This window comes from Nematolebias whitei, chromosome 3, assembly GCF_014905685.2.
Source record: "Nematolebias whitei isolate Nwh7 chromosome 3, NemWhi1, whole genome shotgun sequence".
Classification (NCBI taxonomy): domain Eukaryota; kingdom Metazoa; phylum Chordata; class Actinopteri; order Cyprinodontiformes; family Rivulidae; genus Nematolebias; species Nematolebias whitei.
Window position 1 is genome coordinate 30,445,751 of NC_056500.1, and position 22,092 is coordinate 30,467,842.

At 38.6% G+C, this 22,092-nt stretch overlaps 1 protein-coding gene across 1 annotated transcript in view; it reads right to left on the bottom strand.

Moving 5' to 3' along the window:
* The window catches only part of yjefn3 (YjeF N-terminal domain containing 3), a 70,815-nt gene that overhangs the window by 6,354 nt on the left and 42,369 nt on the right, over positions 1-22,092 (bottom strand). The window contains exons 2-3 of the mRNA XM_037674804.1: positions 15,090-15,198; positions 3,185-3,295 (exon numbers count right to left, since the gene is read on the bottom strand). Coding sequence (XP_037530732.1) covers positions 3,185-3,295; positions 15,090-15,198 — 220 coding nt within the window. The remainder of the gene's footprint in view (positions 1-3,184; positions 3,296-15,089; positions 15,199-22,092) is intronic.

Sequence of the window (22,092 nt, forward strand, 5' to 3'; positions counted from 1 at the left end):
GGGGGGGGGGGGGGGGTGTATGTGTGGGACTCTTAAAAATAGTGTAACCCTGTTACAATAAATTAAATAAGGCAAGGTAAAAAAAAAAATATTAAAAGAGAAGAAACATTGATTAAAGGTTCAGTTTTCCTGGAGACAATACACATCACCCTCCATATTGTTTGTGTTGACTTGCTTTTAATCTGAAATTCTCTTTTGTTTTTTGTAGTTTTTTTATATACACAGGGTATATTCACATCCGCCTTCAACACCATGATCCCCCAAATCCTGATGGACAAACTATCCACACTAAGACTAAGCCCCTCCATTTGCAACTGGGTACTAGACTTCTTAACAAACAGACCACAGTTAGTGAGGATCCACAACCTCTCCTCCTCCACCATAACCCTCAGCACTGGCTCTCCTCAGGGATGTGTGTTGAGCCCCCTCCTGTTTACTCTGCTCACATATGATTGTGCAGCTACCCATCCAGGCTGTCACATTGTAAAGTTTACAGACGATACAGCGGTGGTGGGATGCATCACAAACAACGATGAGTCCAGCTACAGGCAAGAGGTGGAACATCTGGAGAGCTGGTGCAGAGAGAATAACCTTCACATCAGTGTGAAGAAGACAAAGGAGATGATTGTGGACTTCAGAAGGAACAAACACACCTACACCCCCCTGAACATAAGAGGATCTGTGGTGGAAGTGGTCTCCAGCTACAAGTACTTGGGTGTACACATGAATGACAACCTCAGCTGGAGCAACAACACCACCAGCCTGATCAAGAAAGCTCATCAGAGACTCTACTTCCTCAGACAGCTGAGACGAGCTGGTCTGGGAAGCTCAGTCCTCACCTCATTCTACAGGTGTGCAGTGGAGAGCATCCTGTGCTCCAGCATCAATGTGTGGCATGGAGGCTGCACAGCTGCAGAAAGAAAAGCTTTGCAGAGAGTGGTGAAGGCTGCACAGAAGACTGTCGGAATCAGCCTCCCCACCATCACAGACATCTACACCTCTAGATGCAGGAAGAGGGCTACCTGCATCATGAAGGACCTCACTCACCCAGCACACACACTTTTTGCCCCATTCAGGAAGGAGGTTGAGGAGCATTAAGTGTAGAACCACTAGACTGAGGAACAGCTTCTACCCTGAGGCTGTTAGACTCATGAATCTCTAACTAGAATAATCACTGTGAAAAATCACATCATGTTACTGCTGATCTGTTTCATGTTGCTGCTGATCTGTTTCATGTTGATGTGTTCATGCGTGCTCATCTGCTCACACAGACTCATGTTCATGTTTGTGCTGATGTTCAATGTTTTTATGTTATTAGTGCTTAGTGTATATTTAGTTGATGTTTTTCTTAGTTCATATCTTAGATGTTATTACTGTTTTTCTTATACATTTTATTGTTGGATGTAACTGGGACCCTGTGTACATAATTTCGCTCCACCACATGAGGTGCAAATGACAATAAAAAAAACTCTGACTCTGACTCTAATGTGCAAATCAGTTTCACATGTGATATTTCCTCTCTAGTAGACCAAAACAGGAAAACAGCAGCATAATGGCAAGAAACAAAGGAAGCAAAAATGGTCTCCACTGTTTGGACAGGATGGATCACTGTTCCTAAAACTGACTGCCCTGATATGTCTCTCAGTATGTGGCCCTGGGCTGCAGACATCACCACCTGACATCATGCTGCGGGGGTGAAACTCTGAGACAACATTACTGAGAATAAAAATGGCATATTATCACGACTGTCTGAGTGCCCTCACCGTGAGTGTAATGGAATAACTGTTTCAAGGCATTTACAGGCGCCAAAATGAAACTCTGTAAAGCACTTAGTGCCTGGCTGTGGAATCCCAATAGACACAACACAAGTTAGAGTTTGCATGTTGTTGTTTTATTACCTCTATAAGTCATTACATTTTATAGATACTGAGGTAAAATTTGGTGTGTGAGTGGCTGAGAGTCATTCTAAACACAGACCAATACAAGTGGCTCAGCATCATCACCAACACATACATGGAGCACTTTACATTGTACCTTTTTATGGCAACATTAGCCAACGTAAAAGTGGCTGTAACTCTGTCAGTTTTAAAGATATTGATCCAATATTTAGCGTGTTTGGAGCTGAGAGGCATCCTAAACGCAGTCTGTGAACTTTCACATCCTGTGAAATCTCACAACATAGTATGAGATCATATATAATGTGAGTTACAAGGTTTGACTACCATTTTTTTTCCGTCTCATTTTAAGATGGTCTTAGTTTAAACGTCTCTTCATTTTTTAAATGTCTGAATGACTCAGTGAGTATCTGATTGTTATACATTGCCAGGTCAATGGATAGGCAGGAATCACGTAAACTTCTGTACTTTCTATTTACCGTATTTTTCGCTGCATAAGTTACATCTTTTTGCATAAATTTGCATGCCCTGCGACTTATACAGTAAAGCAACTTATTCGTTCCCCCCCTCACCCCCATATAATTTTGACTGAGATCTGACTATTTCATTCATTCTGACATGGAAAATATTGAACACTGCCATTTTCAGCCGCTAGAGGGTGCTGGAGTAATATGGCAAGCCAAGTGTCTCATTAATTGGAAAAAGTGACTATTAATGATTAATGCTTGCCATACTAAAGTCAACTTTGTCTCGCTCCGGAACTCCTGGAGCAAATGTTCAATCAGCTGCATTTTGCCGTATCACCCAGGTGAAATGCAACTGATCTGACCATTAAAGTGCATTTATTAAAGAAAAGTTCAACAGAGACACACCTTTACTATTATATCGAGCAAATAAACAATTGTTTTTAGGTGGTTATCTAGGTAAATTTCGAAGAAATGCACAGCAAGACCTCCCTCTGCATGCTCCTGTTTCTGCGTTTCGGCTTTTGAAATGCAACTGATTTGACCATCAAAGTGCATTTATTAAAGAAATGTTCTTGTTAAAGTCCACCTGTGCACGCTCCTGCGACCGCCATTTAGCAACCAATCAATTTTTGGCACATCATCGGCCCACATTTCCAGGTGGTCAGCAGTGACGCATAGCAAACGTGATGCGTCAGCAATGACGCATAATAAATGCGACTTATACGGCGAAGCGACATTTTTTTTTCTACTTTATTGGACACATTTGGACTTATGTGACTTATACGACAGTGATATGTGTACGGCAGCAAGTACGGTACTTACAAATATGCGCAGGTGTCGAGCACACACCAGACCTATGGAGCCATTTTGATCCGGACCACAGATCACCAGCACTGTGGGCTGCTTCTTTGTTAGAGAGCTGCGAGGATAAGCCTGGTGGGGGAAAGAGAAAAGTGAGAGACAAACAGTAAAAACATCATGGAGCAAGAAGAAGATGGATTGCCTGTAATATTTGGTCTTGTCCCTTTGAGTTATAGAGTTCTTATTCATTGCAGGTCATCTGATTTGTAGCTCAGCCTTTCCATCATCTCTAATCCTCTGCCTGTCAGAAGAGTAAAAAAAATGACCCGAGCTACATTGTGTCTCTTGTCTGTAAAAGAAGGTCAAATATCATAAAAACAAGCTGGGTAGCAGTGAAAGCATATACCAGTGGGCTCCTCAAGGGATGTCACTGTATTTATAACACACGTTCCATCAACATCCTAAGCTGAGCTCTTGACTTGTTTAGTGACCTCGCACTTCACTGTAAATCTTCAGTCTCAAACTAGACAGGTACTCGCCTGCATGAGAATAACTTGCCATCTTATTTAACTAAAATAATAAATTATAGTAGCCATTGTGTGTAAGTGCACATGTCACACCATCTGTCAAGATGGTTTATTTTCTTTGGTGTTTCCAAAGATTTTTTTTTTATGCACCAAAGTTCACAAAGAATTAACTGGTATTGTTAAAGTGCTGCTTTGTGCAGTTTTAGTTTTATCGAATAACACAAGATTCATTGCTTACCATTCTGTAGGTTAGCATAATTTTGTGAGCTAGTGGAAAATATTAAAATAGTTTATTTCTGCAAAAATATTGTCTAATTTGAGGTCTATATTTGTGTCAGAACACAAAACGTAGAAGCAATTAGCCCAGTTTTTGCACCAGTGGTTGACACTGAAGAGTCAGTTCACAGCTGCTGCCACACTACAGTTTAGCTCAGTATTTGTAAAAGTTTCCAAGTTATAGCCATTTTTGTGATTTGTAAGATCAGTCATCTGTGGCAGCCATTTTTTACTGTATTAACTCCAAAAGGTAAACATACATAGATGTTTATCTAATAATTTGTTTCTGAGAGTTTTATGAAAATATGTTCTGTGGTTGGCATCAGGGGACCTTTCTGGTGGAGTTTGCATGTTCTCTCCGTGCTGCGTGGGTTTTCTCCTGGTACTCCAGTTTCTTCCCACAGACCAAAAACATGCATGTTAGACTGATTGTTAACTCTAAATTTTCCCTAGGTGTGAGTGAGAGAGTGAATGTTTGTTTGTCTTGTTTGTCTCCATATGTCCCTGTGATGTCCAGGGTGTCCCCCACCTCCCGCACAGTGACTGCTGAATATGGCCACCGGTGACTCCGACAACACGGAAAGAAAGAAGCAAGTAAAGACAATGGATGGCTGGATGTCTGGATGTCTGGCTGGATGTCTGGCTGGATGTCTGGCTGGACGGATGGATGGCTGGATGGATGGATGGATGGATGGATGGATGTGGTTCATTAGATATGTTCCTAACAGACAGACAATTACATTATTGCCTCCCTTTCATGGCCATAGGGGCTAAAGATATACAGAATGGCACAGTTTAAAATGAAAACAAAATTGAATTTGTGCAAAAACCATTTGTCATTAATTTCTTGTTCACATTTTTGAATAAAAAAATTGTGCTCTAATTACAAAACAATAAGAATGTCATTTACAGGACATGAGCAAATAGAAATAACTGATTAAAAAAATAAAATAAAGAAAGAAATCCTCCACTGGTGATTTTGACCACAAACGTTGAGCTTAAAATAGACCAAAACTCAGTGTTTTCACTTCAGAAGAAAGAAGCCGTCCCCCACATGGTGGATAATTTCATGGACCAGACTCTTGGCACATTAACCTACAGCTACGTGTCCAGAACTGGGAAGGGAGGCTGTTATCTCCATTATTAACAGCTCAGCTGAGAAATCATTACACCAACTCAGTGAGATGGAAGACAGATTATTATGGCCTAGGTGGGCAACAAAGCTATTATTAAGAAAGAAACAACACATTGATTTATGGACAAAAAGATTAAGATAGCAGACAATAAAACAAGACAGTGTCTTCATTCTGAGAGCTGAGGGGAAATGATGTGATCATTATCAGGTGCTTCTGTCTGTCAGCAAACTTTAGATCAAGTCATAAAGGCAACATTAATTAAACTTGGGTGAGAGGTGAAGCTCAGGCAAAAAGAAGAAAAAAATCCTGTTAAATGTTTCAGATACATTTTGTTATATGTTTCCTATATATTTTATGTTCTACCAATGTCTTAATATCACCCACCGCCTATAAGCAATCATGCTTTTAACTGTGTGTTTGTGTGTGTTTGTTTGTTTGTTTGTTGCATCAGTAATAATTATATAAACCACTGAAATGATGTTGTGTGTAGCTGAGAGTCATTCACTCAAAGTGCAAACTGACATACAGAATTTGTTTTTAAAGCTTTGCCATAGGAGTCAACTGTGTCTGTCTATTGGCACAATGTCTCATGAAGATAAATTTCAGACAGTAATTATCTGACATACATTTATAACTGATTAATGTTTGGAGTCAACCCAATCACATTCAAGATGGCCTCTACAGTCAATAAACAATTAAAATCACATAACTGACCATAACTCAGCCAATCATGAGTTAATGGTGGTAGCTGAGCATCATACCCAACTCAGACCACTACAAGTTTTCACAGTACTTTTTATTATGGGCATGATCTTTTGTTGGCATTTGTACCTGTCTGTTAGCAAAATGTCTATTCTATTTATAAAAATCTCATGAAATATCCATTGGATGTTCATCTACAGTCGATCAACTTTTGAAGTCAATTGAAGACCTTCATAGTTGATCAACTTTCGTCAACACAAAAATGGCTATTGTAGGGATATTGCTTTTTCCACAACTTCCTGGTTTTTGGGCAGTGCCAATGAGCAGCATAACTCTTGGTAGTTGCTTGCAGCCAAATATGCTATTAATGAGTAAACTATATATAGTTATATACAGTATATATATATATATATACTTTGCTTTCTCCTCATGCTCCTAGTATCTGCCTCCTGAAGTCTCCTACCTTGGATCCCTTGTCAATCTCATTGTGCCTACAAAGGAACCTTACTCACCGTCAGCTGCTCAACCGTCGTTCCACCACCAGCCCTACTATCTTCCACTGCCTCTAACCACTTACCCTCCTCTCCACACATTGAGGTCTCCACTATACAGTTCGCCAACCTGAGAATCAAGAAACATTCTTCTACAATCCTCGACTCACTCTATTTCCTCGTTTTATTTAAATTCACTGTAAACAAATCAATGTAAACTATATTCGAGTTGAGTCTGCTTTCCCTCAGTCTGGTTCTCATTTGGGTCTGACCCCCTAATCCTGACTGCTCAGCTGAGTCATCCTCAGCACATACTCTGAGTGCTAACACATCTTACAAGATCTTACAATATCATTAATCCACGTATTTATCTCAACTTAAAAATATCATGAAAGGTGGTGGGCAATAAGCATTCCTCGTGCGAGTGCATTTTGTACTTGGGAAATACTTTTATTATGGCACCTTGTGAGATATTGATATTTGTATCTGTTAATTTAAATGCAAACACTTCCAAGGAGTTATTTGCCTATTATAAAATGTTAATAAATATGTAAATTATGTTTTACTTAGTTTTGTGTTGGTAGGACAGTGACGCAAGTGTTAGAGCTGCTGCCTCTCAGCAAGAAGGTTGCCGGTTAAAACCCCGGTCCAGGGGCCTTTCTGGGTGGAGTTTGCATGTTCTCTCCGTGCATGCGTGGGTTTTCTCCGGGTACTCCGGTTTCCTCCCACAGACCAAAATCATGCATGTTAGGCTGATTGGTAACTCTAAATTGTCTCTAGGTGTGAGTGAGAGAGTGAATGGTTGTTTGTCTCGTTTGTCTCTATGTGTCCCTGTGATGGACTTGCGACCTGTCCAGGGTGTCCCCCGCCTCTTGCACAGTGATTGCTAGACATGGGCGCCAGTGATCCCTGTGACCTTAAAAGGAAGAAGCAGGTAAAAGGGAGTTTTTCCTTTCCACTGCTGCCATTGTGCTTGCTCAGGATGGGAGACTGTGACGAAGTGACGACTCAACTTGGCTGCTGCTTCCTTAGATAGAAAACTTTACTAACTGGCTTTTCTATGTATGTGACTGTTCCTGTAAAGTGCCCTGAGACAACTTTGTTGTGATTTGGTGCTATATAAATACACTGAATTGAAAAAGATAATGGATGAAAACAACAAAGTCCATGCTCAATAATAATGGATAGAATTAAAGGATAGTGTTGAATCACTTTACAGACATATTTCCATCTGCTGTAAGCAGCAAATCTCCAGACACATCTGTTGTTTGTAACTTGCGCAGGGTTACCTGTCGGTTAAACGAGTATAACTTTGCAAAATTTCACATTAATGAAGAAAACAATGTTTGTTTGTTTTCTTGGAAGTTTGTTACTAACACATCAGAGTAATACATCTTCAAGACAGTATGCACCAGTAGAACACCACTTCAGGAACATGTGTGCATAGTTTGTATTCATTTTAAAACAAATAATATTTTTGTTGCATTATTTTGCAAAAGTAATCAATAAATGGTCTAATTAATTGGGGAAGATTGTCTAAAATTTAAAAGATCTTAATCAAGAATAAGAAGGATGTTCGATCATAACAGAAAATGTTGTACCTTGTGCTTGCTGATTGTGTATATACACCATTTGAGAGGAGAGACATTAATACAATTTGTTTTTACGCCTGCCTTCATGACAAACATCAGCTTTGCTCAAGTGTTTTCAGTGTGGAACAAAACAGCCACCCTCTCCTAACCTTAACTCTTGACTGGTTTAAGTCAACATGTTATTCACAAAGACGTTATATTTTGTATAAATAACGGTTGAATGAATTTTGTTATTACATAAGAAGCTTTAATGGCCCTTTCTATGATTTTTTTCAGACCATCACATGGATCACTACTGGAGCCCTAATTACAGCTGCAGAAATCATTAAAGCCACACTCGGCTGAAACTACAGATCACTTCAAGCAAAGTTGTAACACATTATTCATGTAATTTCATCCAACAAAGAAAGCTCAATATCTCCAACATAAATCTATTGAATCTAGTCATTAAATCTGATTTGGGGCTTTCAAAATGCTGAATAAATGAAAGCAATTAGTAAAAGATGAGATAAATAGCAATTCATCCAGGGTATTGGCTGTCAGTAGATTTGATAATGTGCCTTTTTTTGTCCCTTTAATGAAAATGGGGGGCTACCAGGCTAATATTCATAAAAAGATGGAATTTTCCATCTTTTTTGATCATCAGATGAAATACAGCTTGCATGACCCAGTTTCTTAGAGTTTTTAATGCATTTTGCATGGATTTCTATCAAGCAGAGATGCATGCTAACTTAGGTTAAATAGCCTGTCTTGGTGCCTTTTATTCAACAGTTTTATGACTGGTTTCATACAACTCAGTGCTTTATATAAAAATATTTATGATAGTTTTGGTTTGTTTGAAGTTTTTATAAGTGAAGACAGCTGGTTTTCTGTACCACTCAGCAGGTTTCCTTATCAAGCTGCTTTCTTTTTACTGCCCGAGCTTATTGTCCATGACACCTGATAAAGTAATAAGTTTTATGTCTGAGTTGTTAAGAATTGGAACAGAATTTATGAAGTTCTAGCATTCCTTTAAGGGAATGAATATCACCAAAGGTTTAAATTAAAATCATCTTGTGCTGATGGGATGAAGTCATTGTCGTTTTTGGTCAAACTTGTTATGCATGTCTCATGAGATGTGTTAGCACTCAAGGCTGATTATAGTTCATGAGAAGTGCAGAAATTGTATCCCACTGATGTGGATGCATGATGAAAATTGCATTTCTACTCACCCTGCTGAGACACCACCCAGTGTGCTTCTCCTATACTGTAGTCAGAACTAGCTTCTTACAGGGTATACGTCGCTGATCTTTGGGAGTTGGTTTTCTGTAAACCTCAATGTTGAGGCTTCAGTATCTTTCCATATGCACCAATCAGTCCAAAGAAAGCAGATTATCATTAACATTTTCTTTGGTGAAATTGATGTTGTTGTCCATAGAGTTGGAATGTCTGGTGAACTTTTCTACTGCCTTAGCTTGGACTTTGACCCATGTATTGTTCACATACGTGCACCAGTGGCTCAGGGTTGTTCCCATGAAGGAGTTTGGAGCTCTTTTCAACTTCCTCCATGTAGGAAATCCAACAATTGAGAAGAAACCTTTGCATCTTTTGATAGAGCCCTGAACTTCTTCAAGGGAACAACACCAAACCACTAGTATAACTATTGATCTAATTAAGTACTCCGAGTATGTGTTGGGAATGACTCTCAGCTACTACCACACCAAATCTTATCTCAAAATCCATAAAACTTACTGAGTTATAGCCACTTTTATGTTTGTTAAGGTCATTCATGCATTCAACCAACCTTTATTTATACAGGCTAGCCTCATTGAGCCCCGGGGACTCATTTGCAAGAGGGACCTGTTCCAGACAGAACATATAAAGTACAGACAACAAAACAGAAGACAATGATTACAATAAACTCCAGTAAAAGGTACACTTAACATTGGCAACCATCTTGAATTAGGTTGACTCCAAAATGTTGTCAGTTGTAAGAATTACTTTCTGAAAATTCCTTTAAATTTTTGCACTTTTCAAAAGGTATTTTGATCAAACTACAGCCGAACAGGGAGAGATACAGGTAAAAACATTACCATGGGTTTGCCTATATGACAGCCAGCAATGAATAATAAACAGTATGTGGATGTAAACACAAAATAAATCTTCAGAAAAGGCTCTGGGTCAGAGAAAAGGTTGCAAAGTAACACAAAGACTTTCTTTCTCACACAGCACTAGATGAAAACATGTTTGTCTCGAATGTAACAATGTCTCTGAGGGAACACTTTCTTGACATAAATATTAGCCTTTCTCCCAGCTCAACATGAAGCATACACGGAGCCTAAGAAAACTATTTCTGGGGCCTAAAAACACAAATATCCTCACAGAAAAACAGAAACTTTAATATTTGGGCTAAAAACCTGAGCTAATGTCCAGAGGCTCCTGTAAACTACAGACTAATTTATTGCTGTCGGGCAACAAAACTGTCTCCTGTCTACATTCAGGTGCTGAAAGGCCCTGGACTGATACAGAAACACACAGTCTGGAGGCTGTGGTTGTGGCTGCTGCTGTTAGAGCACTAAAGGGATTACTTACAGAAAACCTATAATCTATCTGGCAACCAGAAGTGTGTGTGACTGTGCTTGTTCATGCTGTGGCCAGCAGGAGCAGGCCAGCAATGAAATCAGTGAAATCAGACTGTCTGCATCTCCTTCTACTGTAATTTTCCTTAAATATCAGTGATGTCATGCAAAGCAGTAGCGTGCCGGCGGCGGCTGTGAGCAGCCATGATCTGCAACATCTACCCTGTTTGTACAGTAATATTATGCTGCTGGGGTCTGCTGGTGGAGGGCCAGGCATGAGGCCAACAGCGGCTGATGATAATAAAGTGGATGTGGTGGGGTAAATTACACACTCTAGGAGGAGAACATAAAGTCTCAGCTCCTGTCTGATGCTGCCGCAAGGCCTCCTTTAGTTCCCATCAATTCTATTTTAAGACATTAAGTTCATGTTAGCCACTCGATCAGTATGTGTGGTCTTAAAATACTAATTATCACCCTCGACCAAAACAAAAAGGCAGAGCGATAATGCTTTTGACGGTTTGTGCTAAAATTTGGTGTGGTTGTGGTTAAAAGTCATTCACCACACACATACTCCAAGTGCTATACAGTTTGCAAGATATTTTAATAAAACTTAACAATAACTAATAATAATCAACCCTGTTTGAAAATTGTAATCACAATTTCAGAAAGTAATCATACATCTAGAACCTTTGAAGTCTGTTCAAAGCTTGTCTTGTAGCTCAGACTCTGAGTAATTACAGCTTGCTGTGAAAACCTGTGTGACATCCGGTCAAAAGGTATGATGACACGTGTTCCTAACAGTGCTGCCTAACACACACTTTTCATCTTGACACAGTCCAGACCCCAGCTCAATGAAACTGCTACCACACCAGAGAAGAAGAACTGTGGTCGGTGTGGTTTTAGTAGCTGCCAGAGAGTCAGCTCAGGTGTTCAGCGTTGAGGCGAACCACACAAATGTTTTGAAGTAAATGCTACAGAAATTTAATATAATAATCAGACCTTTGTGTGGAAAGTAATGAAAATCAGTGAAGTGCATTCAGCTGCAGCTGTGACCTTTTAACCTTTTGTACAATCAAATGGTCACAACCAGTGACAAGTTGAGAATTGTGCTGATTGTAAAGGCATGGAAAGAGAAAATGTGAAGGAGATGAGGTGAACTTGGTGACCTCTGGAAAAGGTGTGCTGAGAAATGCATGTTGATGCTTTCAGACAGATCTGCTGAATTTCATGAGGACATTCCTGAAATGAATTCATTTCTACAAGACTGGTGAAGCAACGGGGAAAAAAGGGGTTGACATTTTCAAATAGCAAAAAACAGTTGTTGCACTGAACTCTGTTGTTTTACTGAAAACACTAAGAGATATATTGATTTAAATATGTTAGATTAATGGTAAGCGTGATGGCTCGGTTGGTAGAGCTGCCACCTCTCAGCAAGAAGGTCGCCAGTTCAAATCACGGCCGGGGGCCTTTCTGGGTGGAGTTAGCATGTTCTCTCCGTGCAAACGTGAGTTTTCTCCAAGTACTCCAGTTTCCTCCCACAGACCAAAAGCATTCATGTTAGACTGATTGGTAACTCTAAATTGTTTCTAGGTGTGAGTGAGAGAGTGAATGGTTGTTTGTCTTGTTTGTCGTTATGGGTCCCTGTGAGGACTGGAGACCTGTCCAGGGTGTCCCCCGCCTCTCACACAGTGATGGCTGGACATGGGCACCAGTGACCTGCACGACCCGAAAAGAAAAAAATCAGGTAAAGATAATGGATGCATAGATAAAACCCAGATTAATAGTATAAAATGTCTATGAGAGTACTGCTGGATTAACAAATTTCCAGATACAACTCACACATTAATATAAATAATTTCTTCTGTTAAGTGTTTGGTTCATTTTAAATTCAAAAGTAGCAAGTTATGCAGGTAATTACAAAAAAGGGATTTCTTTCACAAGGAAAGCAAACAAAGAAGCAAAAATACAAAACACTGGTACAGTGACAAAAATTGTTTAATAAAAGATATGACATATGACATGTTGTATTATCTTCCACTTGTTCCGTAATTGGATTGAAGCAGCAGCAGCTTGGGCAAATAGACCCAGACATTTTCCACAGCTACCTCTTCCAGCTCTTCTGGGAGGACCCCAAGGTGTTCCCAGGTCAGCAGACAGACACAGTTTCTCCAGCATGTCCTTGATCCTCCCCGGAGTCTTCTCCCAGTCGGACATGCCCAAAAAAACCTCTAGGGAGGCGCCCATGGAGCATCCTTACCAGATGCCTGAACCACGTCAACTGGCTCCTCTCGATGTGGAGGAGCAGCTGTTCTATTCCGAGTCTCTCCTGGATAACTGAATCTCTCAGCTATGGTGAGCATGTGTCATCCTCTGCTCCTTTCTCATGTGGTGTCCCATAGGGTTCCTTTTTAGGGCCTCTTCTTGTTGGTTTTTGTTTACTTCCACTTGGGTCCATTTTTTGACAACACAGAATTTCTTTTCACTTGTATGCAAATGATTGTCAGGTTTATGTCCCCCCTTAAGAGAAATGACTCATTTTCCTCCAAACCACTGCTGAAATGCCTCAAGGACTTAAATACCTGGATGACTATAAACCTCTTGCATTTGAATAAGAAGAAGACTGAGGGGTTTTTTTTGTTTTTTTTTGGAACATTCACTGACACACCACATGTATATCTACATTCATTGGCTCAATATACTAAGCTAATGATCACAAAACCTGGGGGTCAAAGTGGATACTGATCTTAAATTTGACAATCAAGTCAAGCCAGTTATTACTACAAAGGACTTTGAGATGGTAATCTACTGTTTCATCAATGCTCGGTTGGATTACTGTAACACACTTCATATAAGGGTCAGTGCTTCCTCAGTGGCTTTTGACACCACCATGTTAATTTCTAGTCCAGTTTTAGTACAAATTTTATTTAAATGATTAATCTAGTTGTTGTTGTTTCATATAAGGCTGTTTTAGATTTGCTTGCGTATGTTTCATTGTGTATTATGACTGCTATCGCTTCTAATGAATGTAACTGTACAGTAATTTGGGCCTACCCAAAAGAAACAGTCCACATGACCTGAATGAAGATTGTTGGATTAAGACCTGGATTAATGAGCATGAACTTTGGTGATCTGAACCACTTTGTCATGGCTGCCTCAGAGGAGTTGAAGGGGGAGAGGACGGGCACCGGAGACCATCTTATCACCAGCAAACTGTTTTTGGAAACACTTTACAATAAGGTACACAAAATTTGATCAACTACTAGGGAACGCTTCAGGAAAAAATCAGGAGCTAATGGGTAGTTGATCAGTACTTACTGGGGAACCCACAGCCAAGCCTTATTAAGGGACTACTGGTTAGTTATCTTGTAAATCAAAAGGAATTAATCAAGAGTGTTAGTTACTAAGGAAACCAAAGAGGAACAAATCAGGAGCTAACGGGTAGTTAACCAGTACTTACTGGGAAACACACAGCCAAGCCTTATTGGTTAGTTATCTTGTAAATCAAGAGGAACTAATCAAGAACTAATTGGTTGTTACCATAGAAACCAAAGAGAAACGAATCAGGAGCTAACAGTAGGTAATGATCAGGTAGTGATTAAGTAATGATTGGTCTTCAGTAAGTACTTGGTATGATACTTCACTACATCAGTGAACAAAATAATAGCCAGGCAATGATTTGGTAATCAGTATGTGATAGTCAGACATTAAGACGACAGCAGTAGAAGATTATGAAATTGCTAATCAGTGGTAAGAATCCAATAAAATCAGTAATCGCTAGGAAACAGGTTTTTGACAATTACAAGCTGTGACCTCACTGGTGCAGGGTTTATTCAGAGTCCAAATGGAGAAGTTCTCCTCTGGTTCTGTGGTAACAAACCAGTAGGCCCCTAATAAGGCTTGGCGGTGTGTTCCCCAGTAAATACTGGTTAACTACCCATTAGCTTTGACTGAAGAAGTCTTTCGGATGAAAGACGAAACGTTTCTACATTTTTTGTTTGTTTGTTTGTTTTGTTTTGTTTTTTGAATGTCCAGAGGACCAGACTTAACTTTTTTAGATTTTTCTACCTGGATTATTGAGCATGCATCAGGATACCCATTAGCTCATGATTCGTAGCTGAGGCGTTTCCTAGTAGTTAAGCAACTGTTGTATACCTTATTGTAAAGTGTTACCCTGTTTGTTTGTTTTTTTCTTCCACTATGAGAGTGTGCTGCTTGTGGGACTCCATTTGTTTGGTGGCTTCTCAGATTGAAGAAGTTTTTTGGATGAAGGACGAAACATTGCAGCAAAAAAACAGAAATAGTCCAGATGACCTGATTGAACATTGTTGGATTTTTTTTTTTTAACCTGGATTATTGAGCATGAACTTTGGTAATTTGGGCCTACTTTTTTTAAAGTGCTTTATAAATAAAGATGGCATGGTATGGTATGATGTAATTTAAAAATGAATAATGTTATTTGTAGCTCTGGATAGCCCTCTTCTAGGACCAAATGTCTTTAAATGGTTGCAGAGAAAAGAGGGTGTACTTATGACTAGTGCATGCTGTCTTATAATTTGATCACTTGCTAAAATAAAATAAGAAACAAGGTTGATTAGAAACCAAGATATATAAAAAAGAGAAGATAAGGGAAATGCTTGTACAAACCTTTGTGATGGCGAGGGCACAGGCTTGTCCCCAAATTTCTATCAGCTGCTGTTGTCCAAATCTGTAGTCCCTCAGTAGTTCTGTCTCGATAGCTGTCATTTCTTCTTTGCTGACATACACAGGATAGAGGACATGATTAATATTGCCATTCATCAATAAGTAAAGAAAATGTTTACGGTTATACTCCATGCCTGTCATTCTATGTAGTGGTGGCAAAGGTGAACTCTACAATAGACATAAAAAGACAAGACTGCAGCTTCCAAAAGAAGCTATGATATTTTCTTGTTTTTTATATTTTTATTTTACCAGGTGAAATGTTTGAGAACCAGTTCTCCTTTACAAAGATGACCTGGTGTCCTTTACTGTAGCTCCCACAAACTAGTTTATGCCAGAGCGTCAATGTAAACATCCTAACATAACTATTGATGTCTGTGTGATTTTTAGTTTGGTGATAATTTTACTCAGTTTCCTCTTGAGCAGCGTGAATGAAGTTGAGATGTAGGCGCTGCTGGCTCAGTTTTTAGAACGAAGATCTGTCCTGTGTGACACGTACAAGCGACATGGCCACAGGCGCAACACTCGCACCTGAAATTCAATGTCTGGAAAAACAATAATGAAAAAAAAGTCTGTTTCTTTGTGAGATTCTACAAACTCCATTTATCCTTGTAACTCTACAGACACCTGGTGGTCCTCTTCTGCACTGCATCTTCAACAAACAACAAACAATAATTAAAAAAAAAAACCTTTTCTGAATGTTGTTGCATTTCAAATCTTCTTATGAATCAAAATTAAAGTGTTTATTTTAAACCACTTGTTATATTACAGACCAGTGCGAGCAAATGAAAGGAGAACCAATGCACAAAATGAGTAATGTGCATCTAATCAGCACTTAGTCAATGAGGCCGCCCCACTCTGCTTCAGATCTTTGCCCATGAGAGGCAAATTAAAGAAGATCAAGAGCTACTTGAATGAGTGCCAGAGAACTGCCACATTGGTGTTCGTATTACTTTGCGTTACATCATATTTCATAAAAGAGGGAACACACAAGGGACCATCAAGGCTATTTATAGCCCACCAGACACCCACAAAACACTCAATCATACAATGAATTATAAACAATGTGTGCAACCAGAGGTGGAGAGTATTCCAACAAGGCAGAAGAAAAATAATGCATTTTTATTTTGTTCATAGCAGGATTTAAAAGCTATTGCAGATATCAGCAAAAAAAAAAAAAAAAAAATCCATATTTCCCATATTTATTATTATGCTGTACTATTTTTGTCTTTTATGAAGTAATAATGCTTTTAAAATTTTGCGCACACTCGCACACAGAAATGTGTTTGTGTGGCATAACGCTGGTGTATCTAAGTGGGGCTCCTGGCATTTACCTGTGCCAGTGGAGCAGGAGCAGCTGGCACCCAAGGCTCACCTCAGGGATGTTTCCTGAGCTGCTGTGACAAGCTGATCTTTGGAAAGTTCACCTCAGTCCACAGGGTCCGTTCTGTTTTGCTGTGCTCAACGTCAGCCTGTACTGCAGTTTTTGTTAAACTTGTTGGGTCTGCATGAAGTTGGGTCATTTTAACGCTGCTGATGCAAAAGCACTGAAGCACTCCAATAGCTTTATTGTGTTCAAAATTTATGTCCTGTATTTTTTGTATGTAGCTTTAAAAAAAAAGTGTCAATTTCACACAAATGTGTGCAACTCAAACAGGAAGTGTTAGCTATGACAAGAAAGAAAGGAAGAGAGAGAGCGAGAGCGAGAGAGAGTTGAGATTAATACAATTTTGATGAACCACATGAGAAAACTTAAATTTTGAACTCTATAGACTTACTTTGCAATGAATATTTTTACAGTTATTAGTGAGTATGCTCAAAATCAGTATTCTTTATTACAACTTCTTCTTTTTCTTCTTTCAGCTGCTTCCTTCCTCAGGGGTCGTCGCAGTGAACTAACTCACACAAAGTCTTGGCAATTGGTTTTGCGCCGGATGCCCTTCTTTACACAACCACAGACCATCGAGCTACCACAGCCCTCTGTGTGGAACAAAGAGCTGCCATCTAGGGCACCCGGGGGAGAAGATGGTGGGCATTAAGGACCTTGCTCAAAAGCTTTGCAGAGAGTGGTGAAGGCTGCACAGAAGTTTGTTGAAGTCAGTCTCCCCACCATCACAGACATCTACACCTCTAGATGCAGGAAGAGGGCCACCTGCATCATGAAGGACCCCACTCACCCAGCACACACACTTTTTGCCCCGCTCCCCTCAGGAAGGAGGTTGAGGAGCATTAAGTGTAGAACCACTAGACTGAGGAACAGCTTCTACCCTGAGGCCGTTAGACTCATGAACATCTAAGCAGAATAATCACTGTGAAAAATCACATCATAAAGCTGCTGATCTGTTTCATGTTGCTGTGTTCATTCATGTTCATCTGCTCACATAGACTCATGTTCGTGCTGCTGTTTGGCATATTGTTTTTATTATTTTTATGCTATTTGTGCTTAGTGTATTTTAGTTTATGTTTTTCTTCGGTTATATCTTACATGTTATTACTGTTTTTCTTTTACATTTTATTGTTGGATGTAACTGGGACCCTGTGTACATAATTTTGTTCCACCTCATGTACCACATGTAATGCAAATGACAATAAAGAAACTCTGACTCGGAGTGGGGCAAATGAGAGTAGACAGTTTTATGACGTTGTCGTCGGTCCAGCGGGATCGAAGCGATGACCTTCTGATCACTGGCTTGCCTATCCTCTGCACCATCACTCCCCATTTTAAATAGTTTTTATTATAAATTTTATATTTATTTTAACAATCTACCAATGTTTCATGATGAAGCCTTCTGGATGGAAGGCGAAACATCTCAGCACAAAAACAAAAGAAACCGTCCAGATGACCTGACTGAACATTGTTGGGTACCTGCTTCAGCTGTGCTCTGCAGTCATTCTGATACTCAACAAAATTGCACCTTGAGGAAATGTTGCTCTTACAATGTAAAATACCAAAAAAATTAATTTATAACCATGTTTGTAAAGAAAAGTAAAAAATAAAAATAAAGCAGCCAGGTGTAATGGACCAAAACACTAGAGTTAAATTCAACCTAAATACCAGAAACAGAAATGCATTTATTTGGGTGTCTGATTTAATATATGTTGCACATTAGTTACTGTCAATAGAAACATCGATTAATATTGAAATGGATCAAAGAAAGCTGGGCTGTACATGTCTGCACCAGCACTTTGATATAATCTGTTTTTTCACAGATGCAAAATAGGTTTTTTGATCTTTACAGATTTTTTTTTCACAGATGCTTAATAGGCACACACATTTGAATTGTCTAAAATATCTATTTACTACCACGACTCTTATTAGAACATATACGACTGATACTTTTTAAAAAAAGTGTGCATTTTTGACATTCGCTAAAAGTCATAATTTCCCTGAATACAGAGTGTACCTACAGGTTTACACAAACTCACTATTATTTTAGCCCAAAAACTTTCTCCACAAAGCTGGAAGTGAAGGGTCTTGTTAACTTTAAACATGAAGAAACATGAAAATGTGTGTGTGGTACCATCAGAGTCTTCAGCCACTCACAATTTAAGAATTTGTTTAAGATCAGACTTGTTTTTGTTTTTTCAACAGTGACTGTTTAAGGCTAACTTTTCAGTCTGTTTTTCTCAGCCTCTTATTAACTTGGCAGTCAGGGAGTGTCAGACTCAGCTGTGTGGTTACCATAGCAACTATACTGAGCCACAGGCGTAAACATTTTTTTTTTATGTTTCTTTCTGCACGCTTCTTATCCAGTTTATACATCCAATTCTAAGGTATTTTTCGTTGTTTAGATTATTTCAAATATGCCAGAATTTTGGGCAGTACTAGAATCAGTATAGACATTTTCTAGTTATGCATTTTAAACAAGTTTGGCTTTTAATAAATGTGAAAAATCTCAGCTGAAGACTGATGGATCAGAGTTCAGCTACTGGTGAACAAGCAAACATTACAATATCAAAACTAAGTGTTGTGAGCAGCTCCTCGGCTGCCAGTTTCAGGAGGATCCACCACGGTGGGAGCAGCCCATCATGGTCAGCACAGACTATAGACAAGTGGCTGCTTTATGCAACAAATCAATTTGCATCAATTACTTCAAATAAAGTGGAGCACACTTTTTCGAATAAACTGCAGAAAGCAACAACAAACTGCCTCTTAAACTGATGCCACTATGCAAGAACAGGTGTTATCTTGTTCCATTTTGTGAGTTAACTGTGGCTGTAAAAAAAAAAACAATGTGCATCAGCGTCTGTTGCACTGTAGCCATATCTGTGCCTTAACCACAGGTCTGTCCCTGAAGGAAGAGTTAATTTCCCCATGCTGTGTGTGGTGTTCTTCTGTTACATGTCAGCTCCAGTAGTACCACTCAACTATGATCGCAGCCTTTAATGAGCCTGTTTATTTTACACTTGAGATGGGGTGAAATGAAACTTTAATGAGCCCTTTGGGGAAATGGGGGCTTTACAGCAGCAAGTGGCAGGATTCAGTCAAGGTAAACAAAATTTAATTACACAAGACAAATATGGATCCTGTAACGCCAGGACAAAAATGATGTAATCACGGAGAAAAAAAAAATTCAATATATACATGCAAGAGTTTGAAACATTGATGCAAACAGAGCACAAGAGAAACGTATTCTGTAGCTGCAGACAATAAAGTGGGCAAAGGCAATATATGTTTCTGTATATAGTCTCACCGGGGAAGCGTTCTTGTGTGATAAGAGATAAATGTACCGCCGAAGTCAGAGGGGATTCTAGTTTTCTGGGCCTAATAACTGGATGCCGGAAATAACCTCAAATCACCACCTCCATTCTCCATCTGACTGATTTTCATATTTCCTGTGAGACTGAAATGATCAACAACCACTCTGAGGTTTTCCTCTCTCCTGGCAGAGCTCGGGGCTGTTAATCATCCAGACTATGAAGCAGAATTACTGAATAAAATGTAGGATGTTCCAACTGTTAACATTATGTTTTATTAATGAGCAAAAACTATTAATTATTTAATACCTCCTGTTAATTGTGGCTGAAACTGATTTTCAGCTTTTTGAATATAGTTTCATATTAACTGAAAGGTGTCAATAATTAAATGTACTGTTGTGATATTTTTTAAACACTTGTGTTTCCAAGATAGTAAAACCTCATGTTTTAGAAGGTGCCATTTATCACCAGTTGACAAAGGTGAAAGGGTGATCATGTTTTAGCATGTGTCTATATTTGTCTGTGTTATTAACACAGTGCCGGCCCAAGCCTCCATGGGGCCCGAAGAGAAATTTGGTTTGGGGCCCTCTATTTTTGCTAATAATGTGGATTACTGCAATCAACAGTCAGATGATCCCACCTAACGTAAACTCATTGCAACTCTGGTAGCCCAGTGTTTACATGATCCTATGTGTATAGTGGTACTAAAAGTAACAAAGGGGAAAAGAAAGAAAAAACACCAGTGTGCAATGTATTTTACAGCAAAAGTTCCATCTGGTTTATTATCTTTGGTTCCAAAGAACTGAAACAGTAATATTCAAAATCATTTGTAGTGCAAGATCAATAACCAACAACAGATAAAATAACTTGGATGCATAAAAATAAATTAAATTGTGCAAAAACAAACAAAAGAAAATAAAAATATCAAGCAAACACTTAAATAATGTAAATGAACAATGAAACCACGTAAAATGGTTTAAATAAAGAAATTCAAAGGTGAATAATTAGTTCCTAAAACTATGTAAATGTTTGCAACAATTTGCAAACACTGAACTTAAAATATTAATTAGAATCATATAGAAATCATTACAAAAAAAATAAAATCTATTACACTTATGGGACCCCCTAGTGGCCCCGGGGCCCTAAGCAGCTGCTTACTTTGCTTATGCCTCAAGCCAGCGTTGTATTAACATAATAACTCATGAACCAATTGACACATTTTATTCCATGCCTGGAATATCTTGCAAAAAGTTCTGAAGCTCTCAACCTTGACCTCTCTGTGGTTTCAAACATCTGCTAAGTTCATGGCAAAAACCAATGCAGACATGTTCCTGCTTTTAGTATTTTATATCACTTATAATGTAGCTGTTGTAGTTTATTTTTTTAATATCATTTTCTTCCATTTATTATTTTCCAATTTATATGCTTTCTTTTATGATTGTCTACTGTTGTCATCAGTCTTTGTTTAAAACAGGTCTCTCTTGTAAATGAGTCTTTGAGGCTCAATGAGATTAACCTGTATAAATATAGGTTGAATGACTGAATGAAAATTAAACCTCCCAGAATATAATAATCTGATGTAGACAAACAACTGACAAGCCATTCAAGTCAACCCCTTTCAAGTTGGCTGCCACAGCTAAGTAACTTTATCAAACACAAAAATGGCTATTACTCTGTCTCTTTTTCAGATCTGATGTTGTAGCTCACAGTCATCACTAACACAAACTCTAAACACTAACTGATCACACAATATTTGTTTTAAATTTTGCAATAATTAATGGAGTCAAATGTGCATTTCTGCTGGCAAATTATCTCAAAAACCATTTGAAAGATAGAGCCAGTTTCATTTAAATAAGAAAATGCCATGGTGACAGAGATCTAGACATAATGTAATTCGACCTATGCAGTAATGTGCACATTGCTAGATGTTATTATTTCATTGAAAATAATAGTTGTAGTGTTTAATTTCTGAGGGAAATGGAAGAACCAGAATGCTGATCCTCAGCACGCTCTATAAAAGTGTCTGTGCAGCCTTGCTGCGATCAAATCTACTGCTGCGTTAACTACACAGTTCAAACCAGTGGAAGGTCCTATATATGCATGCATATACATATACATATACATATATACATATACATATACATATATACATATATATATACATATATACATATATATATATGTATATGTATATATATATAGACCTATACATATATATATATATATATATACATATACATATATATATATA